At 37.0% G+C, this 23,449-nt stretch overlaps 4 protein-coding genes across 5 annotated transcripts in view; all 4 read right to left on the bottom strand.

Annotated features, from left to right (window-relative positions):
• Positions 1-5,484, bottom strand: part of LOC105311913 (ubiquitin carboxyl-terminal hydrolase 10-A-like) — a 14,945-nt gene extending 9,461 nt beyond the window's left edge. For both annotated transcript variants that reach the window (XM_019993912.1, XM_019993913.1), the window contains exons 1-12: positions 5,283-5,484; positions 5,164-5,210; positions 4,707-4,778; positions 4,595-4,637; positions 3,593-3,664; positions 2,775-3,529; positions 1,886-2,603; positions 1,657-1,748; positions 1,318-1,433; positions 1,199-1,254; positions 1,041-1,147; positions 596-814 (exon numbers count right to left, since the gene is read on the bottom strand). In XM_019993912.1, coding sequence (XP_019849471.1) covers positions 596-814; positions 1,041-1,147; positions 1,199-1,254; positions 1,318-1,433; positions 1,657-1,748; positions 1,886-2,603; positions 2,775-3,529; positions 3,593-3,664; positions 4,595-4,637; positions 4,707-4,778; positions 5,164-5,187 — 2,274 coding nt within the window. In that variant the 5' untranslated portion in view covers positions 5,188-5,210; positions 5,283-5,484. The remainder of the gene's footprint in view (positions 1-595; positions 815-1,040; positions 1,148-1,198; positions 1,255-1,317; positions 1,434-1,656; positions 1,749-1,885; positions 2,604-2,774; positions 3,530-3,592; positions 3,665-4,594; positions 4,638-4,706; positions 4,779-5,163; positions 5,211-5,282) is intronic.
• Positions 5,485-5,916: 432 nt separating this feature from the next.
• LOC109580589 (metaxin-1-like) lies at positions 5,917-9,854 on the bottom strand. The gene is made up of 8 exons (XM_019993916.1): positions 9,724-9,854; positions 9,571-9,658; positions 9,429-9,505; positions 7,032-7,124; positions 6,781-6,972; positions 6,656-6,732; positions 6,427-6,587; positions 5,917-6,117 (listed from the first exon to the last, which is right to left on the bottom strand). Exons 1-8 carry the CDS (start codon positions 9,832-9,834, stop codon positions 5,975-5,977), a joined length of 942 nt encoding a protein of 313 aa, XP_019849475.1. The 5' UTR covers positions 9,835-9,854; the 3' UTR covers positions 5,917-5,974.
• Positions 9,855-9,891: 37 nt separating this feature from the next.
• Positions 9,892-13,129, bottom strand: LOC109580588 (FH1/FH2 domain-containing protein 3-like). Its single transcript, XM_019993915.1, has 9 exons — positions 13,022-13,129; positions 12,759-12,922; positions 12,390-12,548; positions 11,899-12,126; positions 11,428-11,664; positions 11,005-11,268; positions 10,762-10,890; positions 10,316-10,553; positions 9,892-10,210 (listed from the first exon to the last, which is right to left on the bottom strand). Exons 1-9 carry the CDS (start codon positions 13,059-13,061, stop codon positions 10,104-10,106), a joined length of 1,566 nt encoding a protein of 521 aa, XP_019849474.1. The 5' UTR covers positions 13,062-13,129; the 3' UTR covers positions 9,892-10,103.
• Positions 13,092-23,307, bottom strand: LOC100636276 (FH1/FH2 domain-containing protein 3-like; the record flags this gene model as incomplete). Its single annotated transcript, XM_019993894.1, has 17 exons — positions 22,982-23,307; positions 20,740-20,852; positions 20,489-20,544; positions 20,088-20,155; positions 18,466-18,571; positions 18,275-18,369; positions 17,846-18,056; positions 17,642-17,733; positions 16,958-17,041; positions 16,828-16,884; positions 16,666-16,712; positions 16,442-16,561; positions 16,251-16,354; positions 16,098-16,133; positions 15,682-15,771; positions 13,526-15,636; positions 13,092-13,391 (listed from the first exon to the last, which is right to left on the bottom strand). Coding segments are annotated over exons 1-17 (3,873 nt in total), but the record flags the coding sequence as incomplete, so codon positions are not given.
• Positions 23,308-23,449: the final 142 nt, after the last annotated feature.

Genomic DNA, 23,449 nt, shown 5'->3' with positions numbered 1-23,449 from the left:
GAGAGAGAGAGAGAGAGAGAGAGAGAGAGAGAGAGAGAGAGAGAGAGAGAGAGAGATGTAATTCACACACATCATACTTCATACATTTCAAAATATAATCTGTCACTATTGTAACGAGGCAAAATGTAGCTCCGCCCAGTTTATTAACAATAACAAACAGATCAAATTAATTAATATAGCTGCAGTGTTTTCCGACTGGTAGACCACACCCTCAAAAAGGGGGTGTGCCAACAGAGGCTTCTCTTGCAGCACATGCAGTGTCATATAACGTTAACTTTCTCTCAGCTTTTATGTCACACAAACAATTTTTAATCGTAACAAAAAAAAAAAATCAAATTTCTAGCTACAAAATGAACCATACAATAGAGCAGACACTTGTACATGAACCAGGAGCTATATCTGCAGCTTACTACAGATAAGTAATTAATATTAATAAACAATTAATTGTGACATGATAAAGATATATTGGTACAAATCCCTTCAAAGCAATCACCAATTACTAATACATGATTAGTACCAGCATTTAGTGTCACAAAGACACACACACACACGTTACCACACGCAAATGCTGTACGGGTATAGTATACAGTATTACCTGGCGAGTGATTGTTGATTTATTCTTAGGCCCCACCTCCTGCCACTCCTCCTCTTCCTCGGCTCCACCCCTCTCGTTATCACCTGTCTTCAGCTCCTGTGTTTCGTTAGCGCTGGTGGTGGGGGGTGGGGTCAGGACAGATTGTTTAGCGGCGACCATTTCTTCATGTAATTTATTTAAAAAGCAACTCAAGAACTCCTCAGCATCTTCCTGACGACCCTAATAAATTATAAGAAAAATTAATATTAAGTACATTAAAATATAATTTAAAATGGAGAGTGATTTCAGAGCCATTTTGCAGGAAAAAGCATGGGCTATAGTACAGGGTATTTTTTTAAATTTGGCTCAATTTCTTTAGATGGCCATAACTCAAAAATTTGATCTCAGAATCAGCTTAAACTTTCTATGTATAAGGACATCAATATGCATCAAGTACTGTACTTGCCTGAATTGAGAGACTTGATTTTATTTTGGGTAATATCTCGTAAATAAAATCCGGTCGAAACGGCTTCTCATAAGAAAAGTCTCTAAGTTTCTTACGGCGTCCATTGGCTGTGAAAATTAATTTTTAAAAACTGAATAATTCAATTATAAATAACGCACAATCATAGCTTGGTTTCAGAGGATAAGTAGAAGAAAAATGTTCGATAAATTTGACCCTAAAAAAAAAGAGAGAGAGAGAGACGCTAGCAATAATAGATCACACGAGTGCTGACTCTCACATGTTCTCCGTGACGATTGTTGCCAGGGATGACGCATCGTTTGATGGTGTTTTAGGAAGACTGAGAGAGCGAAGGAGATTAGTGAACTCGGGACAACTTATTAACGCTTGCAGAGGCTGGAGAATAAAATAATATTAATAACAATTATTATTATTATTGTTATTATTATTATTATTATTAATGGACAAAACCACAACAATATATAAACATAATGAAATGAAATATGGTAGGGACTAGTTATAATTTAGAATAATTTATTATCATTCTATTATTATTAATTTAAAATTAATTAAATTTATTATTATTATTATTATTATTATTATAAAATTCCCAACTTACAGCGTGAATGAAGCAGTGATTGGATGAGTTTAATAAACCTCTCGGGAGGATTGAAATTGAATTATGATTGAGAGGCCTACCCTCCAATTGTCCTGCAAAAGACAAGAAACAATTATAGAAGGGTACATCTTTGACAAAATTTTGAGCAACTTCAAAAATTCATAAAAAACCAAACTTGATCGGAAATTTAAAAATTATAAAAATGAAAAATTCTCTTGAATGGACTCACTTCCGAAATGTTTAAGTCGTTGGATTTTCATTTCTTCTAATTTTGAGAGCTCGTCTTTGCTCAATCCTTCAGCCATGCCTCCTGGTTTACTGGCCATGCCCACTTTAGAAGACGAGTCCTTATTTGGTCGTGGTCCTTGAGAAGTAGGCGGAGCTTGCTGAGAATTCTTTCCTACAACTGCTGCCCACGAACGTAACGAGCTATTACCTGTAGCACCTTTACCATTGGATTTATCACTAGGTAGGTGTGGCTTATCACTAACGGTTACATTGGATGGGTGTGACTTATCATTTGATGGGTGTGGTCTATTGCTAATGGTTACGCTGTCTGACTGTGATTCAATGATATGCTTGTCATTTGGTGGGTGTGGTTTGTCATTTGATGGGTGGGGCTTATTACATTGTGGGTGTGGTTTGTCGTCTTGTGGTGGTGACCATTGGTCAGTATCATTAGTATGATCCAGTTGACCAGTGTCTCCTGTGTCTTCGTCTAACGGACGACCGTTGTTACAAGTATCGTCCATGGTCGTAGTGCAATCATTATTAATATTAGTATCTATAGGGCTAATGGTAGATTCGTTCTGTGCTGGTTTAGGTATGCTATCGGTTGAATTTACATCTGCTGAAGGGAAAGTGGGTGGAGAAGAGGGCGGAGTTGGAGGAGGGGGTGGGGACTGTCCGGACGGTGAAGATGAGTTACCTTTACTATCAGATAAAACCTAAAATAATAATAATAAATAAATAAATGATAATAAATAAATATAAAGTTTTTTTGGGTTAATAACAGATAAAGTTGGTGCATTAATTTTTAAACACTCAAGGAAGGTTTTGTTAAAGATAAGTTTCATTATCGGAGGTCCCACTGTACATGAACATGGTATATAGCTTACCTCCTGATCATCAGTCGGTTGTTGTTGTACGTCATCAACTTTCACTTCATTTTCTTCATCATCTCCTTGACTCCGCCCATTAACATTATCATTATTACTAGTTCCTAATCCTCTTACATCACCAACTGACGAACTCCTAGCAGTAGTGGGCATGGCAGTAGGTGTGGCTTGAGGAGAGAGTGAGAGAGACTTGATCTGATTTGACCCGCCCCCTCCAGTTTCGTCAGACATTGAGTCTCCCATTCTCTCGTAGTTTTTCTCGGGCGGTACAAAGAGAGGTCGTGCCTCATGAGCGGCACGATAAGGCGCTACCACGGCAACCTGTGGTCCAGCTCCTCCTGATGGGCGTATCCCTACATGGGTGTGGCCCATCATTTGAAGAGGAATGGTAGGATAGATGATGGGCGGGGCCCCGTAGGACGGGTGAGAAAACATGAACGGCTGAGGTATGATTGGAGGCATAGTGTAAGCCCCGCCCATGACCACACCCTCACCTTTTGATATTATCGAGAGGTGTGGTGGGACGTACGTCGGAACAAACTCTTTCGCAAAAACGTTGAGTCTAACGGGGCCACGCCCACCGGATACTGAATTAAGGGGGGGCCCCGCGGAAACAAAAGACCCGACTTGAGGAACACTCATCACTAAAGTAGTGGGAAGGGATCCAAACTGATAGTTCTTGGTGTAGTCGGCTGAAGGTATTGAGAATAAGAACTCTGGCGGACCTGGGAACGTGGGCGGTACAGTGGGAGGAGCTATGGTATAAAGAGATAGTGTATTACTATTATTATTATTATTATTATTATTACTATTGTTACCGATAGTTGTTGGATATAAGCCACCTGGACTATTAGGAGCAGCTGCAGTTGAGTACTGGTGTCTCTTTGAATCTGAGGGGAGGGGAAGGAGAGAGGGGGAACAGTAAGGTCTTAAATACATGTACATGGCATGTAGCTTCTAAAAGCAATGCAAACAATAAAAGGAATCACAAACACACAATAATAATAATATAAAGACAATAGGACAATGTCCAGTAATTTATAGACAAATTAAGAGGAGAGAGAGAAAGAGAGAGGGGGGGAGAACATTTATGACATAATGAATGTGACAGCTAGACTATCACACACACACACACATAGTGGAACAAGAACACATACAGTAAGTAATGCAAGACTCAATCATCATTCATAGCCATTAGCTATTAAAGGTACAGTTCATTGACAATATTTTCCTTACAAAAGGAAGTGCTGTATAGTGCAATGGGGAAACAGACAAAAACAGATTAAAATTCTGTTCTTATATTAACATCATTGTGCATTAAAAACAAAAAGCCTTCTCTACTAAACATTTCTGATGGAATAAGTATTATAATCAATTTATACAATCCTACTTGTCCTTGCATTAATTATGTGTAACTACAAATACTACATTGCACTACATAATATAGTGAGTGTCCAATGTGTCAAGATACTCTTCCACTGAACATCAGAGACACAAAAGAGGATATAGTAACCATATGAAGAGTGGTCTGGCAATGGATGAGTCCATTCATTCATTGTACAGTTTCATTATTACTTATATTTGAACAATGGGCTCTTCTGGCAGGTGGAGAGAGATGAATTAGGATTAGGGATAGGAAAAAGAGGTTTTAGAAAGTACTGTGAGATAAGAGTTCAAAGTACAGACAGACTACATGACAAAGCAGACAGGAAATAGACTAATGTCAGTACAGTGAGTACATGTGTACATGTACTAAATGATATATGTACATGGTACAGTCAACAGTCAACATGTTCCAATAGATTAGATATAACATGTACCTGAGCTACCTCCGTTTCCCCCTACTGATACTGGGTCCGAGAACTATAAAAAAAGAAGAACATCAATTACCAAAACCAGAACCCTTGGCCGAGGGGGGCCCTCACAACTCACCAGAACTGCTGATTCGTTGTCGTTGAGCAAAACCTTCACCTCATCAAAAGAAAAATCACCAAATGCAACAGACTAAAGAGAGAGAGAGAGGGAGGGAAAAAGGAAGATAAAGGAGAGAGAAAGAGAGACATCAAATTGAAGCAGACATAGGAAGAAGCCCTATCTGTCTAATGGTGAATCCAGGCAGAGAGAGGTGGTGGGGCACATGTACAATTTGACAGTCATCAATTTACAAATGAACATGTCAGATAACACCAACAGCAAATCAACACACGTACATGCACATGTACATATTTGGTCTTTAACAAAGTATGAAAACGGACCATTGCAATACTGTACCACCATAGTTATGTCAGGGTTTTGACGATAATAATTAATTTTAAAAATACATTTAACTTTACATAATAATAATTAGTGCAAATGTACTCGATTATAGTTTAAGGATATCATAAATTACCTCTTTCTCTTCTTCTTTGCTCATACTTCCCTGTACCAAGAGGCAAGCTAGAGAGAGAGAGGGAGGGAGAGAGAGCAGTTTGATAAGAACACGTGTACTAGGCATGCGTGCAGCCTTACTTGAACTTAAAACGAGCAGTAACCTCTAGAAACAGCCTCTGTGCTTCTGATACTCGTCAAATAGAAGGATAAAACCCTCCTAAAACTACCTGAGTAGGATTACCCGTTGCTTAAGTCCTAGACAGCGAGAGAATGGCCAGCCAAAGGAGCTACATCAATACCCCGGGCGCCATCTTACTTCTCTCCGCTGCATGCCCTGTCACGTGACACCGGCTCTTAATGATATTCATGAGCTTGTAATTGTCATTACTCAATGAACCATATCACGTGACCTCAATGAATATCGTTAAATCATTGTAACCCATTTCCCTAGAGAAAATAAAGCCTATAATTATCATTAATTTATTATTGTTATGAATTCCTTATTAAAAGTATCTCTTAGATATTCTTCAAATAATTCTAAGACGATTCAAATCAGTAAAGACCTACTGAGTACAATTGTATGTCCGTTATCCAAGGATCCGTTACGGTTAGCACATCGTCCATCTACCCACGTACCATTGTCCATTGTCTCTATAGGTATGATGAAGTCTCCAATACGTTAATTAATGATAAACTGGGTGTGGCTTATCCAATTAAAAACGGCATACCACTACTGAGCCCTCAAGATGGCTACCTCATTAATAAAAATTAATTAATTAACACAACTCTAATTCATTATTTATTATTATTAATTATCATTATAATTATTTCTATTTTAATAATTTTCTTGTCAGTCCAACCCTCATTCCTTGTGCTATTAATAGAATTCCAGCCACGCCCACAAATATCCAGAAAGTCGGGTCCTTACGTAGCGGACTGGAAGGGGACATACTTGAAGATGTAGAGACATGTCCTAATATGGAGAAAATTAATATGTACATGTAAAAAGTATAGCCTCTCTTAATGGACGCTCTCTATAGCGTACACCTCCATTTAACGGACAGCACCTAGTGTGCCAATTACATTCCTTACTGTATAAAATAACATTAACCTCCACATAAAGGACACCTCTGTATAACAGAGACACTTTCAAAGTATCCATTATACAGAGGTGTCCTTTATGTGGAGGTTATTTTATACAGTAAGGAATGTAATTGGTACACTAGGTGCTGTCCGTTAAATGGAAGCTAGCTAGTGTATGCTATAGAGAGTGTCCTTGTACTTGATTTAATCTCAGGGTAAGCTTTCTCTCTGATGTCTGAGCAGAAGTTGGTCAACTGAACAAGAGACTTGAGTCTGGTCCCCAGCTGGTTGTTGCCAGGCAACTCGTACTGGGCAATGAGATCCAAATACCCAAAAACCAAAACATCAAAACTGCTCAAACTATAATAAATAAATAAATCAATGAACAAATAAATAAATAAATAAATAAATAAAGTGGATTGCAGTACCTTGAGCCATAAAAGTATTTCTGATCTCCAAGTCTTCCAGCCAGCAATGAAATGGCCTCTTCAGCTTGACTTAATAACTGGAAAAATAATAATAATAATAATTATTATTATTATAACAGACAGACCTCTATTCCACATTGTTCTATAGTGCTTGTGTTGTTGCTGGTGTTGCCAGATGAACTGGTCATGATAACTTGTTTTGCTAGTCTGTGCTGTCTCGAGAGGATATAAAGAGTGAAAGGGAACACTGTTGCCCCCGACAACCAGCCCCTAGTGACCTCAGTGTAGTTCTTAGCCTCAACCCAATGGAGGTACAACTGAATGAGAAAATTAACAAATATTTATTTATTTATTTATTTATTTATTATAAACTCACAAGTGCCTTTTTCAATCTGTCTGACAAAAATGCTGAGTAAGCAGATATTTCCGCTAATTCTTCGTCACTGCAATCAGCATCTAAATCCAATCCCTACACAAAATGATTAATAATAATAATACATATTGATGTCCTTATGCTATGTAGAAAGTTTGAGCTGAATCTGTCAGAAATTTTTTAAGTTTTGGCAATTTTAAAACTGGGCCAATTTTTTGAATGCCCATATTTTTTCCAAAAAATGGCTCCAAAATCACCCCAAATTTATTAAAACCAATCCCAGTTACATAGTCTATTGAATCCTTGGACTAACAATTTATAATAATTATTATTAGCTGCATGAACAAGTGTTAGTGTGAATCCTAAGATTGATTTCACCACCTTGTGCACATACCAAGACTTACTTTACCTTCTAGTGATTCTCAATCTTAGGAAAATGGCTGCTTATTGCACTGCTAAATACTGGGCAATGCAGTAAGTGAGGAATTCTCACTATACTCATCAAACAAGGCTATCGTTATAATGTAACAATGATAGTTTACAGGAAATATTAAGAGCTACAATTCCTGGAACTACGTGTACATGAATCAAGATTAACATAATTCCTGGAAATATGACTGTTGATAGAATACAAGTGAGAAAATACTTCAGCTCAACTCCGCTGCTGAAATGAGCTGTGGAATTGTACCGACATCAAAACTGGTGGAATTAACAGGAATTGCCCAACTGGTATTTCCTATAAATTACAGCGATCCTAACTAGTGACTAGATCTCCAGCTGTTGAGACTATATAGTAATACCCCAGTCGGAGTATATCATGTCTTTAAGCATCAAGATATGTCTTATCTTTGCCTTGGTTTGCTTACTTTCTGATCGCATTTATTGTGCTCAGTTACGTAGCAGTTCTTCAGGAGCTGGTACTGCTTATCAAAGCTGCCCCAATGGTTACTACTGTCTCGGTCAGTGTTTAGCCCCACGTAGTGCTCGCTGCACTGCAGTTCAGTCTCAGGAGTGTCCTTCACTGGATCAATCGTGTAACCATGTGTCTGGTAACTATTATGGCATACAGGTTGGTCATGCCTATCTTGGATTCTCGGGCTCTAAAAGTACCCATGACCTTGAGCATCGCTTTGTCATCTATCGTGGGTTTGCTTACGAGTTTGGAACCTATGGTGTCCAGGTACTTGATATAACAGATCCACGGTATAAATATGCTAATGGAAGAGATCTCAATTCTAATGGGATAGTAAGTGTTGGTAGTAGCAGCTGTTCTTATGAACAAGCTCAAATGTTTGCTGATAGGTGGAGGGTTTTAAGCTATAATGTCATCTGGCGTAATTGCCAGCATTTTGAAAGGGCTATGGTAATATTCCTTAAAGGGTCTAGCTGCAGCCAGTCTGTCTTGAAACAGGATACAGACGGTACAAATGCAGTAATGAATGAAATTGAAAGCATACTGACTAACTGTTCAATTGTTTGCTGCAACACTAATTCTACTACTACTTCTGCTGGTGCTGGTCCCTCTGTTCATTTTGTTGGACTTGTTGTCACCATTTTTATCTTTGCCTTTGCTTTATTTTAATTATTACTATTATTATTATTATTATTGCTATTTGAATTATTGCTGTTTTTTGGTAGTGAAACTTACATGTTAGGCCTCTTTGAACTAAACTCTAATGATATTTTGTTTAGATTTTTTGAGTTAACAATAGTAAAATTGTGATACTGTATTAGTTATGTTTTTAAACAAATTTTACAAAATGCATCAAAGCACAAGTTTCAAACTGCTAGAATGGACAGACATTGACAGAAATCTGACCATTATTTCAGGGTCTGAATATTAATGGACTTACGTTATGTAGTAGCTTTAAATGGATTCTGAGGAAAATATTCTTAAGTTGTGGTCGCTTTTTTAAAGGTAATGCTTCTCCGAAATCATCTCCAATTTTTATTACATTTTCTGATACATATTGATGTCTTTATGCTATGTAGAAATTTTGACCTGATTCCGAGCTCAAATTTTAAAGTTATGGTCATTTTATAAAATGGGCCAATTTCTAAAAATTTCCCTGTACTATAGCCCATGGTTTTTTCCAAAAAATGGCTCCGAAATCGCACCCAATTTTTATTACATTTTCTAATACATATTGATGTACTCATGCTGTGTAAAAAGTTTGAGGCGATTCCGACAAAAATTTTCCAAGTTATGGCCATTTTAAAAACGGGCCAATTTCTGAAAAATACCCTGTACTATAGCCCATGGTTTTTTTCAAAAAATGGCTCCGAAATCACCCCCAATTTTTATTACATTTTCTGATACATATTGATGTACTTATGCTGTGTAGAAAGTTTGAGCTGATTCTGAGCTCAAATTTTAAAGATACATGCATCAATAATAACCTGTTTCTTCAGTTCTTTGATGATGCTGTCCACTCCTGTATAGTAGAGACCATCAGAGACAAGAGTAGGAAAAACACCTTTAAAATAAGACACAATAAAATAAAAAAACTAAAAAATAAATAAATAAATAATACTATTTTACCGGTCGGTGACTCCCAGTGCTTGCAGGTGTACTTTATTTCAATTTCTTCATTTTCTTCCTCTTTTTGTAACGTCAGTCTCAAATATGTCTATAAATTACAAAAAACAAGTAACTTAAAATAGTTAAAATTTAAAGAAACATAAACAAACGGACCAATATTTGTAGGCTCTCTGGATCTACTGAAGCAGAATACTCGTTTCCAGTAAAAACGTATAGAGTCATTTTGCTTCTAATCTCTTCGCTACCAACCCCAAAGGACGCCATTTTATTTATAGTTTACTGGTGTATACGGATTGGGAGTAGTCAGTAAATTTGTAATAATTGTAATGATAAATTGATAGTAAATGAATATTATTGAATAATGATAATAATTTTTTGATTTTACAAATCACAATGGGCTAAGAAAAATAATTGTCCATATCTATATAATGGTTCAAGAGACATACAAATTACAGAGAGAGAGAGAGAGAGAGAGAGAGGGGGGGGGAGGGAGAGAAAGAAAGAAAGATCAAGAGGGAGGGAGGGAAGGTTCGTTATTGCTCTCCATTTTCAGCTGCTGCTGCACTTTGTTCATCATTCCACGAGCGATTAAATTTCTCAAGTAATTCCAATTCTTCTGGTTTACCTATAGTCCTGCGAACTACACAAAGAAAGATTTTAAAATCATCAACGATCACATGTATTATTATTATTATTATTATTATTTATTTATTTATTTAATTATTCATTTATTATTATTATTTACTTGTTTTCTTGTCCTCTCTGTGCTTCCTTGGCGCTACCCTTCTCTTCCCCATCTGTCGTTTCTTTGTCTCCTTGACAACCTGATCAGCTAGCACAGATATGAGGTCAGTGGCCTCCACTTTATTCTTGTCTCCTCCTCCTGCTCCTCCCTCTAGTTGAAGGAGTCCCTCCGATATATCTTGAGAGTTTCTTCTTTGATCATTCCCTAATTCATCAAACGACGCTGAAGATACTCGAGCCTGAAACATGAGAATGGAATATGAAGAATGGAATATGGAATATCAAGAATGGAATATGAAGAATGGAATATGAAGAATGGAATATGAAGAATGGAATATGAAGAATGGAATATGAAGAATGGAATATGGAATATCAAGAATGAGAAGTACAAACTTCATTGCACATTATGAATGTGAAGATTCATTACTGTTCTAATGATAATCTTACAATAAGTTTTCCTTTAGTCTTTAGTCTGGCCTGGTCCTTCTTTCTCCTCTCAATCTTCTGCAGGACTTTACCATGTACTGTCCTGTACTCCAGCGAGAATTCACTGATCAACTTGAAGAAATCGTCAATCTAAAAATATCATAAAAACGTCAATGCTTTTATTACATTGCGTATAAATTTCGAGCTGATTTCAATCAAAATTTAATTTACAAATTTTAAAAGTTAACAAGCTCTAAACATTACCTTCCACTTATTAAGATGGTTTGGGTTCACTCCCATATAAAGCAGGAGTTTCTCAAATCGATTAAAGACTCTCTTATGTATCGTCTCAAGGACCCTCAGTCTCTCGGCAGCGTCAGTGAGGCTCTGAGCTGATTTGAGTTTCTTGTCCATGCTGGTGGAGTCAGATGAGGTCTCTTGCCTTGCTATGGCCCTCAGGTGTTTCCAGCTGTTGGTGAGGTCGGCAGAGAGAGTATCCATAGTCTTCTTCTGGTCATTCCAATCAATCTGTACAGTAAATAAATAAAATAAAAATAAATAAATAAATAATAATAACATGTAGATAAGTCCACTTTTAATTGCACATGTAATAATTTTTGCATTTTCTTCAATTACATATTAAAATTGCTGCTTTTCACAATGCATCACCTACATGTACATGTATACCTTAGCGACTCTGTGGACTCTGTTCAGTTGAGAGTGGAGGTCCCCAGACTCAGGAAACTGTTCAATAACCAGCTCAACAAGATGGACCATTAATGGAGTCTTATGTACTGTGTCTTTGACTGTGTTCACTCGACTTAAATAGTCCAACTCAAATGCTTCAACTTTCTGTCCATTCAACACGTTACCAATAGACAGTAATGCACCTACCACCAGCTTCAATGTGTTACTCGTCCGTATCTAAAAATAAAATTAATAATACAAGTATAGTATCAGTATCTCAATGTACATGTATACTGTGTAATCTTTGGGGCAAGAAAGTGTCTCTGTTATACAGAGGTGTCCTTTATGTGGAGGTTATTTTATACAGTAAGGAATGTAATTGGTACACTAGGTGCTGTCCATTAAATGGAGGTGTACGCTATAGAGAGTGTCCATTAAGAGAGGCTATACTGTAAAGATGCAAGTACTTACTTCTTCTACAGCTCCTTTGAGGTCCATAAGTGATTCTGCTATTTCTTCTTCAGACGATTGAAAAGCATATTCAAATTTCCAAAGACTGAGTCTTGCCTCCAGTTCACTGACTGATGATAAAGTGTACAGAAAGTCTTCAGCAATCCCTAGGGGTAGGTCGGGTCTCTCAGCATGTTTCTCTTGTATCTGAGTCCGCTCCTCCTCAGTTGGCATCAACTTGAGCAGTTTCTATAAAACATAAAATATGAACTAATAGCTTTGAATATACATGTACATGTACATGTATATTCAAATGTAAAGCATGTAAAAAGTCTCCAGTGACCAGTGTGTGTGTGTGTGTGTCTGGAGGTGAGTATCAGTAATGTAATACCTGAGTCCCTTGATATCTGCCCTCAGCTTCACCTCAAGCAGATATCTCAGTCCTCAGGTATTACATTACTGATACACACACACACCTCCAGTGGGGCTGGTCACTACATGTCAGGATGTACCTCAATCATTTCTTTGTTAAAGAACATCTTGTCCATGTTCAGTATAGCATTACGAATGTGTCTGGCTGCTGGGAGCCTCTTCACTTCAATCTGTATGTTCTGAGCTCTTGTATTACTCAGAACTGTAATGCACTTCTCCTTTTTTAACTCACCAGAATCCTAGGATAAATATACCAACATTACTATTATTATTATTATTATTATTATTATTATTATGCAATAAGACACAAAGGGATAAACAATAACATAGAAAGAAAAAGGGAGTGGCCCTTAGAGAATTAGAAGAACTACAGAAAGCAGACAGGAAAATAAATTATTATTATTATTATTATTATTATTATTATTATTATTATTATTATCATCACTTACGGCTTTCTTAATCTGTTCCACTTGAGTGAAAAGTTCTAAGAACTTTGCTTGAGGTACTTCGACAGTCTCCAGTCCCTTCCAGAAGGATCCGTACTTCTTTGTTGAAGGAACATGAATATTCTGCTTACGCCATCTTAGCTGTTTCACTTCTTTTTTGCTTTTACCTTTAAAATATTTTTAAAATTAATAAAGCACTCGTACTTTTTAACGTGCAATAATTGTAAAATTTTTAATTCAAATTTTTTATACCAGCTATCATATACCTGGTAATCCTGGTGGAGGGGGAGGTCCCCCCGGAGGCATGGGAGGTCCCCCTGGGGGTGGAGGGGGAGCGCCCCCTGGGGGCGGAGGAGGAGGAGGAGCACCCCCTGGAGGAGGGGGAGGAGGAATTCCCCCTGGGGGTGGAGGGGGAGGAGGAACGCCCCCTAGGGGTACAGCAGTATTCAATTCTTCTTCTCCTCCTGTTTCATCGTCTGATGTTAAATCAGTGAAATCAAGATCACGCACAATGAGATCTCTGAGTTTAATGTCACTCGGAGCATACGCCCACTCAAGCTCAGGGAGGTACTCTTCGTTGTCCTCAAGTTTCTTAGCCGGAGGAGCTATGGGGAGCTCCTCAAATACTGGAGCAGGCTAGGGAGAGAGAGAAAGGGAGAGAAAACGTAAGTACATGTATGCATTGTATAAATACAGTAATTCCACTTTTACATTGTGTGACAGCACATACAGAGATGGTATATTAAGAGTTGTTTAGGGTAAAAACTTACTTCTGGTTTCTTTTGTATCTTGTTCACTTCCACCTTCTTGTCGTCAATAACCGACTCTTCATCGTTCATCAAGGCCATCATCTTCTTTGTCTTCTCTGCAATCTGAGTTGATGTGGTTCCTATCCTCGTCCGACCTTGAGGAGCATCAGGACCACTCACCTTCTCAGCTACCTGATTCGGCACAGACACAGTTGAGGCTGGGGTCTCACTCTTGGCTGGTTCTTGAGGTTTCTCGGCTGGTTTCATTACAGAGGGTTTCTCAGGTTTAGACTCTAGGCTGGGAGGGGAGGAGACAGGGGGAGGGGGCGTCGGTTTTGGGGTTTCTTGTTTGACTGGTTCTTTAACTGGTACCACAGCAGGAGCTGATACAGATGAAGCCGTCTTTACATTCGGACTGAGAGGAGGAACTGATGGAGCCGAGGGAGAGACAGGAATGTTACTTCCCTCACCCTCTCTCTCTTCTGAGTCAAAAAGACGTGAGCGTCGTCTGTAGAAAACCTCGAGAGACTTTTCTCCGCCCAGAGCTGATCTACTACCTGGTTTACGTCTAAGAGGGACAGTATCAGAAACTTTGTCTCGTTCTTCTGATTCTAAACTCATTGTGTTCTTGTCTTCTTTCTTGTAGCGTCTGCTCATTATGCTTGAAGTGTCCGACGTTGTTTTATCATCACTCGAAGATTTCCCTCCAGTTTTGTGTGTGTCCCAATCCTTCCAGTTGTACTTATTCTCGTCATCTTCTCTCAATTTTCGACGTCTTTCCTCTCTCTCCTTCTCCCTCTGTTTCTCTTGTTCTCTTTCTTGTTCTCTTTCTCGTTCCCGGGCCTTACGTCTTTCCTCTCTCTCCTCTCTCTCCCGTTGGAGTTCTCGTTCCCATTCCTCCCTCTCCCTTTGCCTTTCCTTCTCCCTTTCCTCTCTCTTTCTCTTCCATTCTTCTCTTTCTCGTTCAAAATCTTTCTCTTGTTCTTCTCTCTCTCGTCTCCATTTGTCCCTATCAACTCCGCCTCCACTGGTCGTCGTAGAACCAGTTGAGTAGTTGATTCCAGCGTCGGACTGTCGGAGTCTCCTGCTACGATTCAAGAACTCGCTATTGCTCTCGACTGCTGTAGCACTTTTAATAGAAATGTCTCCTTTATGAGGAGGAGTATCAATCGGACTGGAGGCGTGGATGATCACTTTAGGACTTTCACTCGTAGTACCATTAGCAATAGCTGCAGTTGGACCATTAGCTGTAGTAGGACCATTAGCTGAAGTAGAGAGTCCATTAGCTAGAGTACTAGTATTATTTGATGTGCTAGAGCCATTACTTTGTGACTTGGTGTCTTTATCCCTGCTAGTATCTTTACTAATAGCTGCTGTTTTATTACTGCTGCTGGTTGATCTGGTAGAAACTGTCTCTCCTGATTTATTACCTGATGAATATGTTAGTCCAAACCCAGAGAAGCCGCCATACTTGCACTTAGGTTTATCATCTTGCTTCGTACTAGGAGAAGTAGGAGGAGGAGGGGAAGAAATATCAGAAGCTGACTTAGAACCAGTCATTCTTCTAGCGCTAGTAGTTGTCTCAGGCTCTGCTGAACTACGAGAGCCTGAACTAGCTGAACTTTGTGAGCTACTGGTCAACTTGTCCTCCCTGTCACTGCTGGGTTGACTGTCGGATGAACGAGAAGGTATCTCAGGACTAGGGGATTTCGGAGTTGGTTTTGAGTAGGTGATACCAAAGCCAGCGAACCCGCCATATTTAGGTTGAGGTTTCTTCTCGGACGATGTCAATGGTGTTGAGAGTTTTCGTCGGTTAGCGGATGAGGGAGTTGGGGAAGGAAGACGATTGAGTTCGCTCTCTTTTTGTCGTTCGGCCCTCTTGCGTTCTCTTTCTTCCTTTTCCTTCTCCCATTCGATACGTTTCCTTTCTCTCTCCTTTTCTCGTTCCTCCCTCTCTCTCTCCCTCTCCTTCTCCCTCTTCTCTCGCTCAAGACGCCGTTCCTCTTCCTCCCTCTCCCTCTTCTTCTCCCTCTCCATCTCCCTCTCTCTGAATGAGGAGAGGTAAGATGACGGCTCAACTGATGAAGTTGATTTTGACGAGAGGACATCGTTATCTTTTTTTATTGAAGATACTAAAAAATAAAATAAATAAAATTTAAATGTTTTTTTCTCCTTACAGTTGTTTCTTGGTACCGTCCCTGCACTAGATGACCGTTGCATTGATAAAGATCCTTCACCACTTGAAGGAGACAATCTACTGCTGCTACCTGCTGAGAGGAAGAATATCTCATGAATACTTCTCTATTGTTGACAATATGTTAACACTATAACACACGTACATTGTACATGCATTAAAACTTCTAGCAAACATAATGTGTCTAATAATTGCTTTATAATTTTGTTCCAGGACCATGGGCTATAGTATTTTGTCAAAAATGATTAGGAAAGAATTCTCAATTTTTATAATTTTTCCTGATACATATACATGTACATGTTCTTATGTAACGTAGAAAGCTTGAGCTGATTGCAATCAAGTTTGGATTTTTTATAAATTTTTAAAGTTGCACTAAAATATGATCATGCATATACACACCTGATGTAGCTGCTCCACTTGTCTCCTCTTTACCAGCTAATGGAAAATACAATTAAAAACAGTTTATATATACATATCCAGTACATGTACATGTACATTAAATTATACAATATACAGTTTATTTATATGTTAATAATAAAGTCCAGCCCTCACTTTTCTTAACAGTACTGGATTCTTTCTTTCCGCTGGGTGGCTTCTCTGAAGTGAACTTTGAACTTTTACTGGGAGACACGTCAGTGGTTGAAGTTGACTTCTTACTATAAAATAAAATAAAATTATACTTGATACATGTGTTAATCATGTGATCAGTATATATCAGTCATGTGACAATCATGTGATCTTACGTTGGTGTCTCTGGCCTGCTGTTAGGTGAGAGTGTGTTACTGTTGTTACTGGTGGCAGTGGTGGCCAGGCTGGATATACCTGACTGACTTCTACTCCGTCTCATTTTACGCTGAGGAGCACTATAGGAATACGTGTTAACAGAGTGTTAATATCGTGTTAATATTGCGTTAATAAGTGTATGAGTCTTGCATTAATATTGAGTTAACATTGAATCAACTCTTACCCTTGTTCCCCCTCATATTGCACTGTATAGTACTGCTTTATTGATTCCTAAAGATCAAAATAATAATAATAATAATAATAATAATAATAATAATAATAATAATAATAATAATAATAATAATAATAATAATAATGAAAATATCAATCAATAAAGTTTATATACCTCATAAGCTTTGAACTCTTTCACTAAACCTCTGTTTTTATCTCTGTTCTGATGATACTAAAATAAATAAATAAATAAACAAATAAATAAATAAATAAATAAATAATTAAGACAGTATTAGTACACTTACTCTCATTACTGTCTCCATGTCTTGATCTTCAAGTGAGTCCACAATATCATAATATGAATCCATATCAGAGAGGTTGGATAGTGTCTGGAGAGAGAGGGGGGAGAGAGAGAGGGGAGAGAGAGGGGGGAGAGAGAGAGGGGAGAGAGAGGGGGGAGAGAGAGGGGGGGAGAGAGGGGGGAGAGAGGGGGGGAGAGAGAGAGAGGGAGAGAGAGGAGGAGAATTACAGCACAAACAAAAGCTACATTATGTATAGAATGCATACACAAACAATTAAAATCATTAAATGAACACATTGTTTGTGTGTGTAACGTCATTAAAAATCCGCTGAGAAAGTCACACACTTTCCCTCGGAAATATTTACTAAAAATAGCAACAAACACATGAAGTAAATGTAGTACAGTGTATGTGAACATACTTGTTACTATAATCAAATTAAAGAATAATCACATCATACTTTATATACTGATGGCATATGGGCTCTGTTTCCATGAACATATAATTATTAGAATCCTGTTAAAGGATTGAGGCACAACTATACATGCACATGAACACTCAGCTCTAATACATGTACATGTACATACATGTACTTAACTGTAATACAATGTACACTTCACTTAGCTCTAATACAGTACATGCATTATTGAGTTCAAGCCTGGAGTAGGTGTCCAACACATTGATCCTTACCCTGTTTATAAGTGTCATTGTTTTAGTCTGAATGTCTGCCTCTGAAGACTTGTCACTCAAAAGTGTCATGAACAGTGACCACGGCTTTAAACCTGCAAAATAAACAAAAAAAACAAAATACATGTAAATAAATAAATAAATGAATAAATAAATTAATAAATAAATAAATAAATAAATGAATAAATAAATGAATTATTGTTGTACCTTTGGAGTCAGAGTAAGCCTCAATGGCGTCCTTAAGTAGTTGGGCTGTGTTAAACCCGTTTGACGAGTCTGGGGAACCGGTTCTCTGCTGTGGAGACTCTCGTCCACTCTTGAGTCCCCCGTTACCCTCTCCTCCTCCTCCTCCCCCTCCCTCGGTATAATTAACAAACAGGAGCAACGTGTCTAGAACTGCCTTGACGACCATTTTAAACTAGAAAAAGAGAGAAATGTCACGAAATCCGCGACAAGTAAAAACCCATTAGTTCCATTGTCACGAAATCCGTGACAAGCAAAAACCCATTAGTTCCATTGTCACAAAATCCGTGACAAGTATGCTAAATTTGCAATGATAATTGGTGGATTTTAATTTGTCAAATTTGTAGTGACATACATTTAGATGTACACGTACATTTTAAGCATTTATATTACCTTTGAAGTGCTGAGTTGGTATAGCCACTGTATCATCTCATTGCACCTGATGAGTCCATGCATTCCATCAACATACACCACTATCTCACCAACAGCTATTGGAATAAAGGATTTGATTATTTATTTATTTATTTAGCTGTTATTATTTTATTTATTTATTTATTCTATCAGTAGTTACAATTCCTGCGTACCTTTCAGTATGTATTGTTGAAAGGTGGCATCAGCATCTCTTGCTACAGTGATGAGTGCGTCCATTCCTTGATTAGCAACAAACTCCATCACCAGGTCAGAATCATCCTACATGTATAGACATGTTCATCATTAAAATACTGTAGGGAAACAATTGTATATTATTATGAATTCTAATCCTTTTCCTATAATCACAAAGGTACCATTAAAATACTGTAGAAAAACAATTGTATATTATGAATTTCTAATTCTCTTCCTACATGTATATCAAAAATGCATTATTAAAATGATACTGTAAAATGTAATTTTTATTTTATAAATTCTAATTCTCTCCCTACATCACACATTCCCTGCATTCCACACTGTCTGGAGAGCCAAAGGATCATTGACCCATCACATCTGCAGTCAGTATATTATGATGATGTGGTGAATGTGTTTTATATAAAATACTTTTAATATTATGTAAAATGAGAAGACATGATTCACATTCCAATAACAGAATAATTAACATTCCAATCATACCTCAACTATACATGAACATAATATGTACATTAGGCAGCAGCAGCTACAGTACATGTAAACTAATAAAAGTTATACATGTACATGTACATGTACTGTAAATTGTATTTCCCTCTCTCTCTCTCTCTTTTGAAGATTGATATATAATTAATGATGTGTATGCACACGCCTAGCTTTATGTCATAACAAATAATTAAAATAAATTCATTTTAAATATAATCCACATTGTATCTGCATCTAATGACACATTGTCTTATTAATATTATTGTATTAACAGTTATTATTGTATCAATATTGTATCATTATTGTGTTAGAGTTTAAAAGGTTATAAAGATGAAAACAAGCCAGACATCATAAGGAGTGCAGAGTATAAATAAAGGTACATTATTAATAATACTCATTCCTTCTTTTGACTAAATTTGGTTGCAACACAACACAACTGCATCTAACACAAAGCAATCATGTGACAAGTACATGTACATATACATACATGTACATACATGTACATACAACACTGCTGTCTGTACTAATACTGCTGGCTATATACATGTAGCTATAGGTATAAGTCCATTCATGTACTGTATAATCGTTTGTCATTATTATTGACATCATTTGTCACAGCAGTGATGATGTCCTAGTGCAGATTCTTTAATCCTCTTGTGGTTTCTGTATGTGAGGCTATTATCTAATTCTAATGGCCACAAAGAGAGCTCCAGTCCAGCTTCAGTACAAAGGACATTATACCTTATCCTTATAAACAGAGTCATGCACCACAACTGATACTCATTTATAAGTATCCTGGATATATGTACATGTATGTACAAGTATCCTGAACAAGTATCCTAAATAATGATACTGATATTGACTGAATGAATGCTTTGTCTATGCATGACCATAGTCTATTGAAGAGGCATGGGAAGATGATGATAAATAAACACACACACACACAATTAATATAATTAATAATAATATAATGAATTAAGAGGATACATTTACTAAAGAACATCGTGTACATGAGGAATAGAGTAAATGACTCTGTGGGTGTGTGTGTGTGTGAGTGTGAGTGTGTGTGTGAGAGTGTGTGTGAGTGTGTGTGTGTGCATACCTGGAACATTCTCTTGAGTGAGAAGAGTGCTTGACGCAATGTAGTCCTCTCAGCGTTAAATAAAGTTTCTGGACAAAAGAGAAATTTAAATAAATCAAGGACATCAATATGTATCAGAAAATGTAATAAAAATTAGAGTGAATTTCGGAGCTATTGTTTGGAGAAAAATGGGCTATAGTACAGGGAAATTTTCAAAACTTGGTCCGTTTTTTAAATTGCGATAACTTTAAAATTTCTTGTCGGAATAAGCTCAAACTTTCTACACAGCATAAGGACATCAATATGTAACAGAAAATATAATAAAAATTGAGGGTGATTTTTGAGCCATTTTTTGGAAAAACCATGGGCTATAGTACAGGGAAATATTTGATAATCCACTATTTAAAATTACTAATTCTCACCGTTAATGGTATGTACTCTGACTGAGAGCTTGTGTCTCAAAAATATAACAGCATCTCTAAAAATAATAATGATAATGATAATGATAATAATAATGATAATAATGATAATAAAGTTTTTGTCTGTTAAATAAATTTCAGACTGCATGGGCATGATTATAATCTAGCATAATTACAAGTGAAATATACATAAGACAAGGACTTATTTATTGCATTTTATTTATTTATTTTTAATTTTTTTTTTCTAAACTCACTTGTCAAATGAGAGGTTATAGTCTCTTATCAGTTCCCCCATGTCAGACTCAAGGTCGAGATATTTGGATTCCTTATCAGACTGTCTGTAATAAACCAGTGTAGCATCATCTATCTATTTGAGGAAGAGAGAGAGGGAGAGAGAGAGAGAGAGAGAGAGAGAGAAATATTATACATACATTACTATTATATAGACAATATGTACAGGTAGAAATTTTTAAGAAGATCATTTTAATGACAGCTAAAGGACTATATACATGTACATGTACATACACATGTAACCAGAGATAGTGATGTAACTTGCAAGCAAAAGAATAGACTATACAGCTGTACTGTACTGATAGAATAGGCTCTACATGTACTGTATTGATACTATTGGAGCTTTGTGTGAGTGACAGCCACTATGTGATAATTACCAATCAGTCATGCATCCACATTCCACAAAACCTCTCGCACACACACACACACACACACAAACACTTTACAACTGTGCAGTATACAATAATAGCCAATAATGATAATAATAATAATAATGTATGTGAATCAGGAGTGACAAATTTGTACTATATTATGTTTATCTTCATCCTAATTGAAGCAATGAAGCAACACCCTCTTATATAACTCATGTATATGTACATGCACACACCTACACAATAGCTACATATGAGTATACATGTACATGTACATATGTCATATGTCATGTACATGTATATGTCATTAACTGATAGATATACTCAACTGGGTATAAACACACAAACCAATTGAGACATTATATCATTTGGGCCAGCTAGGGTTAAAAGAGGTAGCATACCATACTGTCCATGTGTACATGTAAATGAGACATTATGAACATGTAAATGTACATGTACATAACTTTTAAGAGTGATTTGAATATATGTACATCTAAAGTGTTTTTCATTATTACTGCTTGTAGCTACATGTACATGTAGATACTGCTTGACATGAGAAGTGTCAGTAACAACACATGGAACATGGAGAAACACAAACAAATAAATAAATAAATAAATAAATGATCAGCTAGTCTATACAGGTTATAAAAACTTTTAATATGTAATGTATGAGTGATTGTGTATATTTATGTAGATTTATATTTTAAAAATTATTCAAAGGTAGACTCAATTAATCATCACTCAATCAGTAGGCAGACTTGTTTATTGTGAGTTGGAATAGTCACTAATTGGTGGCAAAACCTTCCCAAGGAGAAGGGAGGTTACCATACACATACCAACAAGTGACAGATAAGAATTAGAGAGAGAGAGAGTGTGTGTGTATCATGTGTACTCAAAGGAGCAGAAGGTAAACATGTTATCTCTATAATGTAGCCATTCATTTATTATGATAGAGAATATGTGAGTTCTTTAAACAGATCAAGAATGAGAGAGAGAGGAGGAGAGAGGACAGACAAACAGAAGGATTACAAAGTGTATATTAACACATACAAAAAGTAGTAGTGGTAGTAATTTTAAAGATCAAATGTTCATTGTGTAGTAAGTAAGAAACATTACCACCCACTACTACACAAAATAAAATATGTCATCATTAGTGCTACACTACAAGTTTCCTGCTATTACATGCACTACTGTGACATGATGTATGCCATCAGAATAACAAGGGGACTTTTTAATGGAGGACATGGATAATAATATTAGTACCAACTACAAAGAGATGGTAATTACATGTATCAGTACAGTACAAAGCTAAGTACAAATTAGATTTAAATTTTCTATTTGTAGTTGCATAAACTGAGACAGAGAGGAAAAGAGGGAGAGGAGAGAGAGAGAGGAAGAGAGAAACAAGATCAGAAAGTGAACTTTTGTTGATTTGTAATAATTAGAAGGTGCCTGTATGCAGATGTAGGATCACATGTATTTATGTTGTGAAGTTCATGTACGTGTGTGTGTATGGTGAGAGAGAAAGACAAGACTATTAATCACAAACAAGAAGAAACTACAAAACCAAAAACAGACTTTAAGTTCTGCAGCTGCTGATGAAAAGGACTCTTAAAATCAAACAAATTAAAAATTCATCATTATGTATAACAAAATTACTTTATACTTTAAAAGCTCATTAGCTAATCAGTGTTGTTAGGTTGTTTAGCAGGGATTTGAAGAGCAGCTGTGAATAATAGTGAGCCATTTTCTCACTTCAAAATTGTGTAGGACAAGACACACAAATGCGATAACACACAACAAGCCCATTACCAACTGGACACGAATCACATACCTTGTGTGGCGCCTTGAGCATTTTCTTGAGCCCTGCTATCTGATCACAGAGCGGTATATCAGAGACGAAGCTGTACTTCAATGGAGGAGATGGTTCGGCATGTTTGATGGTACCAAGAACATTAAACGGGTCACTGTCATCAATGTATTGTACAGAGACTTCGTACGAGTCGTAGCTACTCATGGTTGGGTAAAGAGAGGCCCCAACAGGGCTGCAGTATAGCCAATAAATGAAAGAGAACTAGGTCAAAGAAGAAGAAAGATTATTTTCTGCAACTACAGTTTTGACTGAGACGGATCAGATCCTACACTAATGATTGTAATGAAGCGTGGGGGCATTGAAGAAACCGTATCTATCAGCAACTGTCTCTTTTTATTGGGACAGAGGGATTGTTGGAAATCACTTTCAAGTTATTTGACTAGTGGTTAGTTAACTGATGGTTAATTAACCACCAGTAGATTAACTACC

This window comes from Amphimedon queenslandica, unplaced genomic scaffold (genome assembly GCF_000090795.2).
Source record: "Amphimedon queenslandica unplaced genomic scaffold, v1.1 AMPQUscaffold_13485, whole genome shotgun sequence".
In the NCBI taxonomy this organism is placed as follows: Eukaryota; Metazoa; Porifera; class Demospongiae; order Haplosclerida; family Niphatidae; genus Amphimedon; species Amphimedon queenslandica.
This window is presented reverse-complemented; position numbering and strand designations above follow the sequence as displayed.

Coding starts and splice junctions, on each gene's coding strand:
- LOC109580588 (XM_019993915.1), bottom strand. CDS start 13,061: ATGCCTCCGGGGGGACCTCCCCCTCCACCAGGATTACCAG. Junction 11,665..11,898: donor TCAAAGGAGCTGTAGAAGAA/GTAAGTACTTGC, acceptor TTTTATTTTTAG/ATACGGACGAGTAACACATT. Junction 11,269..11,427: donor GAGTCCACAGAGTCGCTAAG/GTATACATGTAC, acceptor TTTACTGTACAG/ATTGATTGGAATGACCAGAA.
- LOC109580589 (XM_019993916.1), bottom strand. CDS start 9,834: ATGGCGTCCTTTGGGGTTGGTAGCGAAGAGATTAGAAGCAAAATGACT. Junction 9,659..9,723: donor CAGAGAGCCTACAAATATTG/GTCCGTTTGTTT, acceptor TGTAATTTATAG/ACATATTTGAGACTGACGTT. Junction 6,973..7,031: donor ACAGATTGAAAAAGGCACTT/GTGAGTTTATAA, acceptor TTTCTCATTCAG/TTGTACCTCCATTGGGTTGA.